The sequence below is a fragment of the Leptodactylus fuscus genome, unplaced genomic scaffold, assembly GCF_031893055.1.
Source record: "Leptodactylus fuscus isolate aLepFus1 unplaced genomic scaffold, aLepFus1.hap2 HAP2_SCAFFOLD_66, whole genome shotgun sequence".
Classification (NCBI taxonomy): Eukaryota; Metazoa; Chordata; class Amphibia; order Anura; family Leptodactylidae; genus Leptodactylus; species Leptodactylus fuscus.
In genome coordinates, this window is record NW_027440693.1 from 37091 (window position 1) to 54247 (window position 17157).

Here is a 17157-nt window from a genome sequence, read left to right on the forward strand (position 1 = left end):
AATGGAGGACTGCCCCTGATGCATGAAAACCCCCAAGTACAGCTTGAACTCTATATGTTACTGCAGTCACTAGAGGGCCGCACACCGGCCGGACACTAGAGGGCCGCACACCGGCCGGACACTAGAGGGCCGCACACCGGCCGGACACTAGAGGGCCGCACACCGGCCGGACACTAGAGGGCCGCACACCGGCCGGACACTAGAGGGCCGCACACCGGCCGGACACTAGAGGGCCGCACACCGGCCGGACACTAGAGGGCCGCACACCGGCCGGACACTAGAGGGCCGCACACCGGCCGGACACTAGAGGGCCGCACACCGGCCGGACACTAGAGGGCCGCACTCCCGCCGGACACTAGAGGGCCGCACACCGGCCGGACACTAGAGGGCCGCACACCCGCCGGACACTAGAGGGCCGCACACCCGCCGGACACTAGAGGGCCGCACACCGGCCGGACACTAGAGGGCCGCACACCGGCCGGACACTAGAGGGCCGCACTCCCGCCGGACACTAGAGGGCCGCACACCCGCCGGACACTAGAGGGCCGCACACCCGCCGGACACTAGAGGGCCGCACACCCGCCGGACACTAGAGGGCCGCACACCCGCCGGACACTAGAGGGCCGCACACCCGCCGGACACTAGAGGGCCGCACACCCGCCGGACACTAGAGGGCCGCACACCCGCCGGACACTAGAGGGCCGCACACCCGCCGGACACTAGAGGGCCGCACACCCGCCGGACACTAGAGGGCCGCACACCCGCCGGACACTAGAGGGCCGCACACCCGCCGGACACTAGAGGGCCGCACACCCGCCGGACACTAGAGGGCCGCACACCCGCCGGACACTAGAGGGCCGCACACCCGCCGGACACTAGAGGGCCGCACACCCGCCGGACACTAGAGGGCCGCACACCCGCCGGACACTAGAGGGCCGCACACCCGCCGGACACTAGAGGGCCGCACACCCGCCGGACACTAGAGGGCCGCACACCCGCCGGACACTAGAGGGCCGCACACCCGCCGGACACTAGAGGGCCGCACACTAGAGGGCCGCACACTAGAGGGCCGCACACTAGAGGGCCGCACACTAGAGGGCCGCACACTAGAGGGCCGCACACTAGAGGGCCGCACACTAGAGGGCCGCACACTAGAGGGCCGCACACTAGAGGGCCGCACACTAGAGGGCCGCACACTAGAGGGCCGCACTCCCGCCGGACACTAGAGGGCCGCACACCCGCCGGACACTAGAGGGCCGCACACCCGCCGGACACTAGAGGGCCGCACACCCGCCGGACACTAGAGGGCCGCACACCCGCCGGACACTAGAGGGCCGCACACCCGCCGGACACTAGAGGGCCGCACACCCGCCGGACACTAGAGGGCCGCACACCCGCCGGACACTAGAGGGCCGCACACCCGCCGGACACTAGAGGGCCGCACACCCGCCGGACACTAGAGGGCCGCACACCCGCCGGACACTAGAGGGCCGCACACCCGCCAGTCACAAGTGGTCGGACCGCTCTAGTACAGGCTGTGGCTATCAGGTCCAATGAATTGAATACCAAGCTGATGGTCCATTCAGACTGGGGTGCAACATCCTAAGTTCTTGGGATCACTATGATTCCCAATGGTTGGACCCCCCACCCATCATGTGAATATACGGAGCAACTTGTGACAGAAATATCACTTTAACCTGTTCTGGATCGCCCATAGACGTTTTTAGCAATTCCACTCAACTCTGCAATGACGTCCCCATAGACCCTTGTAGCTGCAGAACTGGGGAGCCGCTGTAACCAGAGTCAGATCCCCGATAGAGAAGAGCGGGACGGTTTATTGCGCTCAATGAATGTTGTGTACATAGCCATGGGAGCCTCCATTGTGCAGCCTCCTTCTGACCCTCGGCCACATGACCACTAGGGGGCAGCAACTGCTGGGTCCTAGAGGATCCAGATCGGGTCAGGTCAGAAGGCCACAATCCTCCTGTAAATGGTGATAAATAGATCAGTCCCAAATGATGGAAAAATCTGATTTAACAAAAAAAAAAAAACACACGGTCTATGATGACTTAATAGGGGCACAACGTAAATTTTTTTTTAAAAAAGGGGGTAACCACCCCCCCCGTCACAGGTTCTCGTCCTTCCCCTGGAGACACTACACTACATAAAAGTTACTGTAACGGACGGGGAAACTATTTTAATAAGTTTTTTTAGCAGCACTTTGTGCTATTAAAGAAAAAAAAATAAACTTGAAAAATATGAAGAGGCTTCCCCTCATTTTTGGTTTACATTTTCCTGTATATAGGAACCACATGTAGGAAGAAACCCGAAAATGTGTCCGGCCCTGACCCGAGGCAAGTGGCCCAGAACAGAAGGGGTTAATGTGTCCATGTGCTTGTAAGGATTAGGGCTCACCTTCTGGAGAAGCTCAGACCGCGACACCGACATCATCTGCTGCAACATTTCATCAACGCTGCCCACCGAGTCATTAAAGGCCACCAGGTACTCGTGGATCTCTGTGGGGTAGTCCTCTGTAGTCATGGCTGCCTCTGTGATGCCCCCTGGAGGGAGAAGAAAGAAGAGCACTTTGTATGAGAAAAGCACATTAAGAAGGTTAAAAGCTACTATATACACATTATATATACACAGACACACATATATTATATACACACACAAGTACACTATATACTGTATATACACAGACACATATTATACATACACACAAGTACACAATATATATACAGACACATATATATATACACACACACACACAAGTACACTATATACTGTATACATATTATACATACACACAAGTACACAATATATATATACACACAGACACATTATATACACACACACACACACTATATACTGTATATACACAGACACATATTATACATACACACAAGTACACAATATATATACAGACACATATATATATACACACACACACAAGTACACTATATACTGTATACATATTATACATACACACAAGTACACAATATATATATACACAGACACATATTATATACACACACACACACACAAGTACACTATATACTGTATATACACAGACACATTATACACACACAAGTACACAATATATATACACACATACACATATTACATATACATACATGCATACTATATATACACACACTATATATACACACACATATATATTATATATATACACACACAAGTACACAATATATATACACACACACATTATATATACATACATGCATACTATATATACACACACATACTATATACACACATATATATTATATATATACACACACACACACACACACACAAGTACACTATATACACACATACACATATTACATATACATACATGCATACTATATATACACACACTATATATACACACACACATATATTATATATATATACACACACAAGTACACAATATATATATACACACACATTACATATACATACATGCATACTATATATACACACACATATATATTATATATATACACACACACACACACAAGTACACAATATATATATATATATACACACACATATTATATATACATACATGCATACTATATATACACACATATATATTATATATATACACACACAAGTACACTATATACACACATACACATATTACATATACATACATGCATACTATATATATACACACACATACTATATACACACATATATTATATATACACACACATACTATATACACACATATATATTATATATACACACACAAGTACACAATATATATATATACACACACACTTACACTTCTTTAAAACAAGCAGACCATAATTAGGACACTTAATATGCAGATATTTTTTTCTCTAGGAATCTCCCCAGACCTCTGCAATCCCTCCATATCCTCCCGCTCCCTTGTGCAGCCTTTGCTTGGCTTTATTTTACTTGCTGCTCCTTGTATCAGTCTTGTTCTGTGCACAGACTACATTTCCCAGGATTCCCTTTATCCTCCCGGCTTCAGGGTCTGTTTTGTGTCTTCCTTCTTCAGTGGGTGCAGCATCGCCGACCTCTGAATACCTGAGCAGGCAATAATGAGTGGCTTCAAGGGGAAAGAAAGTCACGTGCTGCGGTCACGTTTCCTTTGCTGGCTGCACTGCTAACAGGGAGGGGTAGCTGGGTTTTTTTGTGGGACAAGCTATACTTTTTAATCAGCCTTGGGTACATAAGAATTTTTGATCAGTTCTATTACAATTTTTGGAGGCAACGTTGTAAAAAAACAAAAAAACAAAAAACAGCACTTCAGCAATTGTATTTCTGCGGCTTACTGTGTGAGCAACGTGTTAGTTTTATACTAGAGGTTTTCACATAAGCAACAATGTAACGGGTGTAGTGTGAATGTTCCCTTAATAGGTAGCCGCAAAACGTGCAGAAATTGAGAAGAAAAACGGAAATCGACTCAATTCCCTCAAGCTATTTTTCGGACTATAAGGGCTCATTCACATCTGCGCCCGGTCTACGTTCTGCAGGTTTCTGTTTCTTGCACAAAACAGAGGCAGGAGACGGAAACCTGCAGGACTCTTTCATTTGAATGGGTTTGAAAGATGTCCGGCTGTGAGCGCCGGTGAGCGTTTTATGTTCTCCACTGCGAAACCGTTTTTTTTTTTATAATCGGACACAGAGTCGGACATGCAGTACTCTGGGTCTGGTTTTAAAAAACCGGTTTCGCGACGGAGAGCACAAAACGCTCACCGCCGCACCAGCTCTGAAAGCTGAGAACGGAGACCCGAACGCTAATGTGAACCTAGCGTAAGACGCCGTTTTTTCCCAAAAAATTTAGGGGGAAAAGAAGGGTGCGTCTTATAGTCCGAATGTGGCCGCCTGGCATCCGCTGTAATAGAAAGGCAGATTCCGGGGAGGGTTAGCCGCCGGGGCCTGAGAGATCGCTACACTCCTGCCCTGCAGGAAGCCAGCAGCGGCAGGAGCGATGCTGCTATACCGGGGGGGGGGGGGACGACGGAGGAGCGGAATAGCAGCATCACTCCTGCCGCAGCTGGCTTTCTGCAGGGCAGGAGCGTAGCAATGTCTCAGGCCCCAGCACCTGTGTCGGCGTCTAACCCTCCCCGGCATCCGCCTTTCTATTACAGTGGATGCTGGGTCTGTATTGGCGGCCCTTTTCCCCCAGAGTGTAGAAAATCATATGTCAAACACATACACATTAGGTGTCCCTGTGTCCGAAAATGCCCGGTCTACTAATAGTTTTCCTGTACAGTGAACGTCAAAATCAAAAGTGTCAAACCACCGGGTTTTTTTCTCAATAAAAGGTGATGTAAGCAATAGACATTCCCCAAAATGGTATAATAAAAAGTACATCTGGCCCCGCAAAAAAAAAAACACTCTATGCGTCCCCGTACAGCTGCAGGGTCACCTGTCAATGTGCAAAACAACAACTCCCATATATTAAATATTTTACCATTTTTTGCTTCAAAATCTTTTTCCCTATTTTCCTCCTCTAAAACCTAGGTGCGTCTTATAGTCCGAAAAATGCGGTATTTATGCTGGTGAGCGCACCGCTAGTGAAAGATACTGCGCTGGAGGATTGTGGGAAATATCTGGAGAAATGATAGGTTATCAGTAAGGCCACGTATCAGCCATATTAGTGTAACACTCTGCACATGGATATACATTGCTGTATACTCTCCATCACATTGTACACTAATGGACCTGGTTTGGGCGCTCCTCACCCGCTGCGAGCACCTGAAGCGTTACAGCCGTACGTGCTAGCGGTTCACTACGAATGTTATGGAGAATATACATTTACCCGGCTACGCTAAACAAACATTAACAAACCAAGGAAAATCTGCTGCAAAGTGGGGCGGCCAATGCCAAAATCAACAACGTCACAGCACGTTCACACCGACAGACCTCACACACATCCCCAATGCCCACAGGGTAATCCTGTTCTAAATCCTCTACAATGATTGTTGGGTAAGGGAGTGGCTGCTAAGAAATACTGTTGAGATACTATAACAGGATGAGACTGGAACGGATTGAGAAATCCCCATCACGTACACAACTAGGAAGTGCTGGAATAACAACGCAAGTGAGTGGCACAAATCCACTTGGCAGACTCAAAAGGAAAAAAGCGTCTATTGTGCCGGGTGTCGGTGCCAGGGCATTAGTTACATGGCTTATAAAATAACGTGAGATACACAAGTGTCATTAGCGCTGATCCACTGACGTACGAAGGACAAATCAATGTCTTGAACAAGAGGGCTGACATTTCCCAAATTCTAAAAGGCCCCGGGCTCCAACTAGTGGCCCACAGGAGAACTGCAGCTGTAGAATCTGTAGTGGCCGGTAACACGAGGCGAGAGTACCGCCGCTGGCACCGGGTGCGCTATGGCCTGACATGATATTAGGCGCTCCTTGCTGCAAAATCAAGTGGGGTGTCAGACACTTGGCTTAAGCAAATGTGACAATAAGCACAGCCCAATTACAACGTGTTAAAGTTCTTCAAGGAGGAATTAGGGGGATGATTGAGGGGAATTAAGATCCAAATGTCATCCAGAACCTGCCTCCTATTAATGTCAATGGGAGGTCACGGTGGACACTTCTTTTCAGGACGATCTTCACATAGATTCTGCAGATGATTCAGCCACCAAACCCACAGCACAAGACCGCTGCTGATCAGCCCATTTCTACCTCTGCTTTCCTTACCTTGGGTAAGCCTACATTCATACAAGAGATTCATCTGTGAACTGGAGTCCATGTACGAGCCGGATTTCCTGACCTGGACATTGGTTGAATCTCAGTCATACAAATGTCGGCTAACGCAGGGCTGAAGAGGCGTTTGCAGAGGGCTGAAGAAGCGTTTGCAGAGGGCCGATGGTCTTCTGTAAGCCCAATATAACAGAGTTTGGCATCATGTGGGGGATCAGCAACCAACGGGTGCAAACTCACAACTGAACTTCTCCCCAATCAGGCAGGTTACTTGTTAGAGGGGTTGTCTGGTTTCTAAGATTAATCAATACTAGATTTGGGGATTTCCCACACCCCCGCAGATCACCTGTACAGAGACAGTGCGATTCTCAGTAATGTTTCCATACCACAAGCCATATAGGCAAAATTAGATAAGATATTAGATATCTGTAGGGGAATGGGACCCGGGAAACGGTGGTGGTGTTGGCAGGCACGTTAGGCGAGTGCAGGCACGTTAGGCGAGTGCAGGTATATTAGGCCATGGTTAGGCGATTGCAGGTACATTAGGCGATTGCAGGTACATTAGGCGATTGCAGGTATATTAGGTGATTGCAGGCATGTTAGGCGATGGCAGGTATATTAGGCGATTGCAGGCACGTTAGGCGATTGCAGGTATATTAGGCCATGGTTAGGTGATTGCAGGTACATTAGGCGATTGCAGGTATATTAGGTGATTGCAGGTATATTAGGTGATTGCAGGCATGTTAGGCGATTGCAGGCATGTTAGGCGATTGCAGGTATATTAGGCGATTGCAGGTATATTAGGTGATTGCAGGCACGTTAGGCGATTGCAGGTATATTAGGCCATGGTTAGGTGATTGCAGGTATATTAGGCGATTGCAGGTACATTAGGCGATTGCAGGTATATTAGGTGATTGCAGGTATATTAGGTGATTGCAGGCATGTTAGGCGATTGCAGGCACGTTAGGCGATTGCAGGCACGTTAGGCGATTGCAGGTATATTAGGTGATTGCAGGTACATTAGGCCTTCCTGTCCACACAATGGAGCCCGCCTATAACCCCATCCCCATATGACCAAAGCCCGGCCATGGAAAAATCATCTTGCTTGAAGCCAGTCCCTGGTGCAAAAAAAGTTGGGGACCCCTGTACTAGCCCACTTATCATGGCAGAGACAAGATTAATGGGGTTTCCCAGCCCCAAACTGATTTTGGACACTGCTGTGCTATCCTCAGCAGGGTCTGGTTGTCGGGCCCTATAGATCACCTGTTTTAGCAGCCTCCAGGTGCTGGAAGCTACAAGTGGACGTACGCCATGTTCAGGTAATAGAAGAGGTGCTGCCGATCCGCTAACTACTGCTATATAGTGGACAGGGCTGCTGCACAGCTCCTATAACTTGTGTAGTGGTTCTGCATACGCTGCCCGGCCACCAACACTCAGAGGATGCTAGAAGTCCAGATGTCCTGACGCGTCACCTACTGATCACCTATCCTGCTGATAGCTCATGTTATGAAAATTCAGTTTGGGGATTCCCCCCCCCCCCCCATCCCCAGTGGTGAGGCAGCTACAACCAGTAAGAGAGTGGCTGCACATGTGCAAAGCTTCATGTCTATGGAAGAGGCAGAAAGGCCGCACTGTCCTATGGATGTGCCATCAATGTCTACGATGGGAATAGCCCACGAGCGCATGGTTGGTGGAGGTCACAGGGGTCAGCATCTTGTTAGGTAGCAAATTATCAGTGACCACCAACTGTATACAGCGCCAAGACCCGGAAATTAAGGTTCCACTTTTATGTAAAGCTTAAAGGGTTTGTCACAAAATAAGTGATAAATGGAATTGCCGCTGATCAGATGGCCGCCGTAAGTCACATGTTCCTCCTCACTAGTCACTGACTACAGGACTGACCGACACAGACCAGTACAAGGCTCAGTCAGCCCAATAGACACTGAATGGGGCAACAAGGTGCACGTCCTTTCAATGGGAACAATTGGTGAGAGGTAATAAGGGGCTCAGGCGCCCGGCTCTAGTGAGCACATGTGAATCTGCCTTGTGGTGGAGGTCTCTTTAATTACTATCTAAGTTATTGTATAGAAATATTATTACCGATATGTAACAAGTCTTATTGTAATCAATAAATCATCAGTAGGTGTTGGACACAAAATTTCTAAAATATCATTTCTTTAATTAGGCCATTGGAGGTGACAAGAAACCAAAGACCCCGGAGTCTTCCCAGCTCGGTCCGGTCCTGCTGCTCGGATGTCTCGCTGTGACATCCCGGGTCCCTTCCTTATGCCATAGTCACATGACGGCCGAGGCCAATCAGTGGCTAAGGAAGGAATCCAAGAGGACAGAGGTTACAGTCAGTGCAACCGAACAGCAAGACCTCAGCAGACACATGCGGCAGGGACAGCGGAGCTACAGGATTGGGCCGAGAGGCCACAGAGCACTGGGGACCGGCGACTATGATGTTTGGGGGGGGGGGGGGTTCCTCCTCCTATGGCCTGATTAAATATTTCTTTTACAGTGATTATTATTAACAATGGGAATCTCGTTTCCCTGCAGCCATCCTGGCTCTTTGGATTTGCCTCTTGTGGAGTCCACTGGGTGATCACGACGTCCAGTCACTGGCAGCGGAGGCGCCAAAAGTTATAAATAAGAGATCCTGGAAAATCACCTTAAACTTTATCAATGTTATGAACGGCCCTTCCAAAAAAAAAAAAAACTCCTAAAAGTTCATGCCCCGTGACATGTGCCAGCTCTCCACGCTCTGCAGCTTAATAATCTGTGCCGGATACCGGTAACCACATCAGTAACCGCGAACAATGACTGGCAACCTGCAGGGAAAGCAAACGAAAATCCTGCACTAGTCCTTGGCAATAACATTAGCTCAAACAGAATTTGGGCAGAGCGCCAAGCTAGAGTATAAGACTCCTCAAATTATCAGGAGGAGCATAAAAGGTCAGCGAGCGGGGCACGATGGGAACCCATCAGAAGTATGGGGCTCCTTATAGAGTAGGGCTGGTGCGGCCTCTAGCCATGGTCAGTATAGGCCATACCCTAAAGCTCATACATGTCTGCTGTCTCCCAATACCGTAGACCCCGCTGAGGATGGAGCCATGTGAAGGTTTGTATCCTGGCAGACATCTCCTGGCCTACTTCCATTGGGATTAATGGGATTGGGTCCTCTGACAGATGCCAGGGTAGCGTTAGGACCCCCCCCCCAGGGCTGTGGAGTCGTTAGGTCAAACCACTGACTCCTATTTCCCCACAGTCCAGCCCCGACACCTCCATAACTGGCTGATAGCCGAGGTCAGACAGACGCAGTAAGGCCCCATTCACACGGGGCGTGGATGGCGGATTTTGATCCTGATTTTGACACAGGAAGCCGCGGCAAAATAAGGTCAAAATCCACCTGCTGCGACTTCTGACAGTCACGGCACTCCAGGCTGGTGTAGGCCCAAATGAATGGGCCCAGTCCATAGGGGGCTGCCGCGAGGTGGACGCGGAATCCACCGGAAGAAAGGGCACAGCTGGCAGCAGGGAGGGCACAGCAGAGGGCACAGCGGGCAGCAGGGAGGGCACAGCGGGCAGCAGAGAGGGCACAGCGGGCAGCAGGAAGGGCACAGCAGGCAGCAGGGAGGGCACAGCGAGCAGCAGAGAGGGCACAGCACAGAGGGCACAGTGGGCAGCAGGGAGGGCACAGCGAGCAGCAGGAAGGGCACAGCAGGCAGCAGGGAGGGCACAGCGAGCAGCAGGAAGGGCACAGCAGGCAGCAGGGAGGGCACAGCAGGCAGCAGAGAGGGCACAGCACAGAGGGCACAGTGGGCAGCAGGGAGGGCACAGCGGGCAGCAGGGAGGGCACAGCGAGCAGCAGGAAGGGCACAGCAGGCAGCAGGGAGGGCACAGCGAGCAGCAGGAAGGGCACAGCGGGCAGCAGGAAGGGCACAGCGGGCAGCAGGAAGGGCACAGCGGGCAGCAGGAAGGGCACAGCACAGAGGGCACAGCGGGCAGCAGGGAGGGCACAGCGAGCAGCAGGAAGGGCACAGCAGGCAGCAGGGAGGGCACAGCGGGCAGCAGGAAGGGCACAGCGGGCAGCAGGAAGGGCACAGCGGGCAGCAGGAAGGGCACAGCACAGAGGGCACAGCGGGCAGCCCGGGAGGGCACAGCAGGCAGCAGAGAGGGCAGCAGGGAGGGCACAGCAGGCAGCAGAGAGGGCACAGCGAGCAGCCCGGGAGGGCACAGCACAGAGGTCAGCAGGGAGGGCACAGCACAGAGGGCAGCCCGGGAGGGCACAGTGGGCAGCAGGGAGGGCACAGCAGAGAAGGCACAGCAGAGAGGGCACAGCGGGGAGGGCACAGCGGGCAGCAGGGAGAGCACAGCAGGCAGCAGGGAGGGCACAGCAGAGGGTACAGCGGGCAGCACAAGGTAGAAGATAGTGGTGTAATGGTGGTGACTGCAGGACGTCCAGCAGACCCGAGGAAGGAATAATTCGGACATGTTTTCTTACAATTATTCCTCCTGGGAATTGATGACAGGCGGGCGCAGCCATTTTCACGGCACCTGACTGGACAACGCCACGCTTATTGGAAAGTGACACAGTAACACCGAGTTCTCAGCCTATTATTACATTTCCAAGAGGGACAACAGAGGAACAGCACAACAAAGTATTAGTAAAGGATGCTATGGACGTGTAATCCTCCAGGACCGTACGGACACGAGAAAGGGGGTGGAGGTGCCACAATATATTAGGAGAGCCACTAAAAACACTTGGGAGGTGTAAGGGGGGGGGTGTCCAAGATCCAGAATTTATCAGAGGACTACAGGACAACTGGAAGAACTGAGGAACATGTGACGTCACTGGAAGAGCCTCGGAGGGTCACATGACACTGGGGGAACGCAGCACACGCGGCCATGACAGACCTGACACCAGATTGTTACCATCCCATTCACTACACTGTAACGTCAGCATACCGCAGCAGTGTGAACTGGCACCATAGTCACATGACCCGCTCCATGCTGGACTCACACAGCGGCCCCTGGACATGAGGTGGAGAAGCCTCACACACGTAACACAACACTACAGAGAGCACAACATAACACATAACACACACTACAGAGAGCACAACAACAACCCCACACACTACAGAGAAGAGAACAACAACCCCACACACTACAGAGAGCACAACAACAACCCCACACACTACAGAGAGCACAACAACAACCCCACACACTACAGAGAGCACAACAACAACCCCACACACTACAGAGAGCACAACAACAACCCCACACACTACAGAGAGCACAACAACAACCCCACACACTACAGAGAAGAGAACAACAACCCCACACACTACAGAGAGCACAACATAACACATACACACTACAGAGAAGAGAACAACAACCCCACACACTACAGAGAGCACAACATAACACACACTACAGAGAGCACAACAACAACCCCACACACTACAGAGAAGAGCACAACAACAACCCCACACACTACAGAGAGCACAACAACAACCCCACACACTACAGAGAGCACAACAACAACCCCACACACTACAGAGAGCACAACATAACACATACACACTACAGAGAAGAGAACAACAACCCCACACACTACAGAGAAGAGAACAACAACCCCACACACTACAGAGAGCACAACAACAACCCCACACACTACAGAGAGCACAACATAACACATACACACTACAGAGAAGAGAACAACAACCCCACACACTACAGAGAGCACAACATAACACACACTACAGAAGAGCACAACAACAACCCCACACACTACAGAGAGCACAACAACAACCCCACACACTACAGAGAGCACAACAACAACCCCACACACTACAGAGAGCACAACATAACACATACACACTACAGAGAAGAGAACAACAACCCCACACACTACAGAGAAGAGAACAACAACCCCACACACTACAGAGAGCACAACAACCCCACACACTACAGAGAGCACAACAACAACCCCACACACTACAGAGAGCACAACATAACACATACACACTACAGAGAAGAGAACAACAACCCCACACACTACAGAGAGCACAACATAACACATACACACTACAGAGAAGAGAACAACAACCCCACACACTACAGAGAAGAGAACAACAACCCCACACACTACAGAGAGCACAACATAACACATACACACTACAGAGAAGAGAACAACAACCCCACACACTACAGAGAGCACAACATAACACATACACACTACAGAGAAGAGAACAACAACCCCACACACTACAGAGAAGAGAACAACAACCCCACACACTACAGAGAGCACAACATAACACATACACACTACAGAGAAGAGAACAACAACCCCACACACTACAGAGAGCACAACATAACACACACTACAGAGAGCACAACATAACACACACTACAGAGAAGAGCACAACAACCCCACACAGAAGAGCACAACAACAACCCCACACACTACAGAGAGCACAACATAACACACACTACAGAGAAGAGCACAACAACAACCCCACACACTACAGAGAAGAGCACAACAACAACCCCACACACTACAGAGAAGAGCACAACAACAACCCCACACACTACAGAGAAGAGCACAACAACAACCCCACACACTACAGAGAAGAGCACAACAACAACCCCACACACTACAGAGAAGAGCACAACAACAACCCCACACACTACAGAGAAGAGCACAACAACAACCCCACACACTACAGAGAAGAGCACAACAACAACCCCACACACTACAGAGAAGAGCACAACAACAACCCCACACACTACAGAGAAGAGCACAACAACAACCCCACACACTACAGAGAGCACAACAACAACCCCACACACTACAGAGAGCACAACATAACACATACACACTACAGAGAAGAGAACAACAACCCCACACACTACAGAGAAGAGAACAACAACCCCACACACTACAGAGAGCACAACATAACACATACACACTACAGAGAAGAGAACAACAACCCCACACACTACAGAGAGCACAACATAACACATACACACTACAGAGAAGAGAACAACAACCCCACACACTACAGAGAGCACAACAACAACCCCACACACTACAGAGAGCACAACAACAACCCCACACACTACAGAGAGCACAACAACAACCCCACACACTACAGAGAGCACAACAACAACCCCACACACTACAGAGAGCACAACAACAACCCCACACACTACAGAGAGCACAACAACAACCCCACACACTACAGAGAGCACAACATAACACACACTACAGAGAGCACAACATAACACACACTACAGAGAGCACAACATAACACACACTACAGAGAGCACAACAACAACCCCACACACTACAGAGAGCACAACATAACACACACTACAGAGAGCACAACATAACACACACTACAGAGAGCACAACATAACACACACTACAGAGAGCACAACATAACACACACTACAGAGAGCACAACATAACACACACTACAGAGAGCACAACATAACACACACTACAGAGAGCACAACATAACACACACTACAGAGAGCACAACATAACACACACACTACAGAGAAGAGCACAACAACCCCACACACTACAGAGAGCACAACAACCCCACACACTACAGAGAGCACAACATAACACACACTACAGAGAGCACAACATAACACACACTACAGAGAGCACAACAACAACCCCACACACTACAGAGAAGAGAACAACAACCCCACACACTACAGAGAGCACAACATAACACACACTACAGAGAGCACAACATAACACACACACTACAGAGAAGAGAACAACAACCCCACACACTACAGAGAGCACAACATAACACATACACACTACAGAGAAGAGAACAACAACCCCACACACTACAGAGAGCACAACAACCCCACACACTACAGAGAGCACAACATAACACACACTACAGAGAGCACAACATAACACACACTACAGAGAGCACAACAACAACCCCACACACTACAGAGAAGAGCACAACAACCCCACACACTACAGAGAAGAGAACAACAACCCCACACACTACAGAGAGCACAACATAACACACACTCGTTACCTCACACACGCGTGTCCGCAGCACTTCCGGGAGAGGCCGGCGTGAAGAGGGTTAAAGGCTGTCACGTGGCCAGGGCAGGAAAGGGCGGGGCTTACAGTGAGACAGTCTGTACTGGAGGAGTCTGCTGGGAATGGGCGGGGAGGGGGCGTGCCTAATAGCAGAGAGATGCTCTGCAGGGGGGGGGGGGGTAATATCAGAGAGATGCTCTGCAGGGGGGGGGTAATATCAGAGAGATGCTCTGCAGGGGGAGGGGGGGGTAATATCAGAGAGATGCTCTGCAGGTGGGCGGGGGGCTAATATCAGAGAGATGCTCTGCAGGTGTGGGGGTAATATCAGAGAGATGCTCTGCAGGGGGGGGGGGGTAATATCAGAGAGATGCTCTGCAGGTGTGTGGGGGGTAATATCAGAGAGATGCTCTGCAGGTGGGCGGGGGGTAATATCAGAGAGATGCTCTGCAGGTGGGGGGGTAATATCAGAGAGATGCTCTGCAGGTGTGGGGTGTAATATCGAGAGATGCTCTGCAGGTGTGGGGGGGGGGGTAATATCAGAGAGATGCTCTGCAGGTGTGTGTGGGGGGCTAATATCAGAGAGATGCTCTGCAGGTGTGGGGGTAATATCAGAGAGATGCTCTGCAGGTGTGGGGTGTAATATCGAGAGATGCTCTGCAGGTGTGGGGGTAATATCAGAGAGATGCTCTGCAGGTGTGTGTGGGGGGTAATATCAGAGAGATGCTCTGCAGGTGTGGGGGTAATATCAGAGACATACCCTGCAGGTGTGTGTGGGGGGGGTAATATCAGAGAGATGCTCTGCAGGTTGGGGGGGGGTAATATCAGAGACATACCCTGCAGGTGTGTGTGTGGGGGGGTAATGTTAGAGAGATGCTCTGCAGGTGTGTGGGGGTAATATCAGAGAGATGCTCTGCAGGTGTGGGGGGTAATATCAGAGAGATGCTCTGCAGGTGTGGGGTGTAATATCGAGAGATGCTCTGCAGGTGTGGGGGTAATATCAGAGAGATGCTCTGCAGGTGTGTGTGGGGGGTAATATCAGAGAGATGCTCTGCAGGTGTGGGGGTAATATCAGAGACATACCCTGCAGGTGTGTGTGGGGGGGGTAATATCAGAGAGATGCTCTGCAGGTTGGGGGGGGGTAATATCAGAGACATACCCTGCAGGTGTGTGTGTGGGGGGGTAATGTTAGAGAGATGCTCTGCAGGTGTGTGGGGGTAATATCAGAGAGATGCTCTGCAGGTGTGGGGGGTAATATCAGAGAGATGCTCTGCAGGTGTGGGGGGTAATATCAGAGAGATGCTCTGCAGGTGTGGGGGGTAATATCAGAGAGATGCTCTGCAGGTGTGGGGGTAATATCAGAGAGATGCTCTGCAGGTGTGGGGGGGGGTAATATCAGAGAGATGCTCTGCAGGTGTGGGGGGTAATATCAGAGAGATGCTCTGCAGGTGTGGGGGGGGTAATATCAGAGAGATGCTCTGCAGGTGTGGGTGATGATCTGCAGGGTCATGTGATATAAATCCCCCTCCCCCATCAGCAGATTAGACCATGGTCACATTTGCATTGTAGGTTCCATCTTCGGAGACAGTAATGTGAGACGCCATGGTGAGGAGCTGCGGGATCTTAGGTGTGTGACATGATGGAGCTGGCACCCTATGGTCCTATATACAGTGTCACCCCTCACACCCAGAAGAGTCCCCTGGGCGGGGCATTGCCGATACTACAGAGTCCATTACCGTCCAACTATTCGATTGCAAGAAGTCTTCACCATGGAAACCGCGTCCTTAACACCGCGTCTCCTGACCTGACGGAAGATCTGTCTAATAGAGCGGCCGCCATTAAAGTGAAGACCAAACTCTATGTAAACCTATGGCAGCAGCCACAGCAATATGGCGGACATACTGGAGACAAACAAGCCTGTGTTTCTTAGCCAGAGATTCTTCAGTGAAGCTGCGAGGAGATAAAGGCAGTCTGAGGATCTCTCCTTGTATACAGCTTTCTGTGCTATATTCTGTCCTAACTCTGATGTATTGTGCCATTTGGTTCAGAATCCTTGTGTGTGTGTCTTGTCCTTCGTGTCGTCTCCTTCCAGTAAGTTAGTAATAAATCACAGGGGTGCAGTGTGTAACGGGCACATTCATAGAGTGTAAGCTCTTGTGCCCGGGCAGACACTTCTATGGATTATTCCTTTGTCTCATACTGTCTGTTCATGTCTCCTCTGCTACGGTATATGTCAGCGCTATATCAATAAAGTTATTATTATTCATTCACCAGGAATTTGTGGCGAACTTCGACCTTCTGCTGAACCATAAACGTGTAGAAATAACTCTGGGACAAATTGGACGTTCTCATTCCAAACTCTGGAG

At 50.2% G+C, this 17157-nt stretch overlaps 1 protein-coding gene across 1 annotated transcript in view; it reads right to left on the bottom strand.

The window, feature by feature from the left end:
* Window positions 1-14855, bottom strand: part of C1D (C1D nuclear receptor corepressor) — a 31109-nt gene extending 16254 nt beyond the window's left edge. Inside the window, exons 1-2 of the mRNA XM_075261941.1 lie at window positions 14787-14855; window positions 2416-2561 (exon numbers count right to left, since the gene is read on the bottom strand). Of these exons, the coding sequence (XP_075118042.1) occupies window positions 2416-2541 (126 nt within the window). The 5' untranslated portion in view covers window positions 2542-2561; window positions 14787-14855. The remainder of the gene's footprint in view (window positions 1-2415; window positions 2562-14786) is intronic.
* Window positions 14856-17157: the final 2302 nt, after the last annotated feature.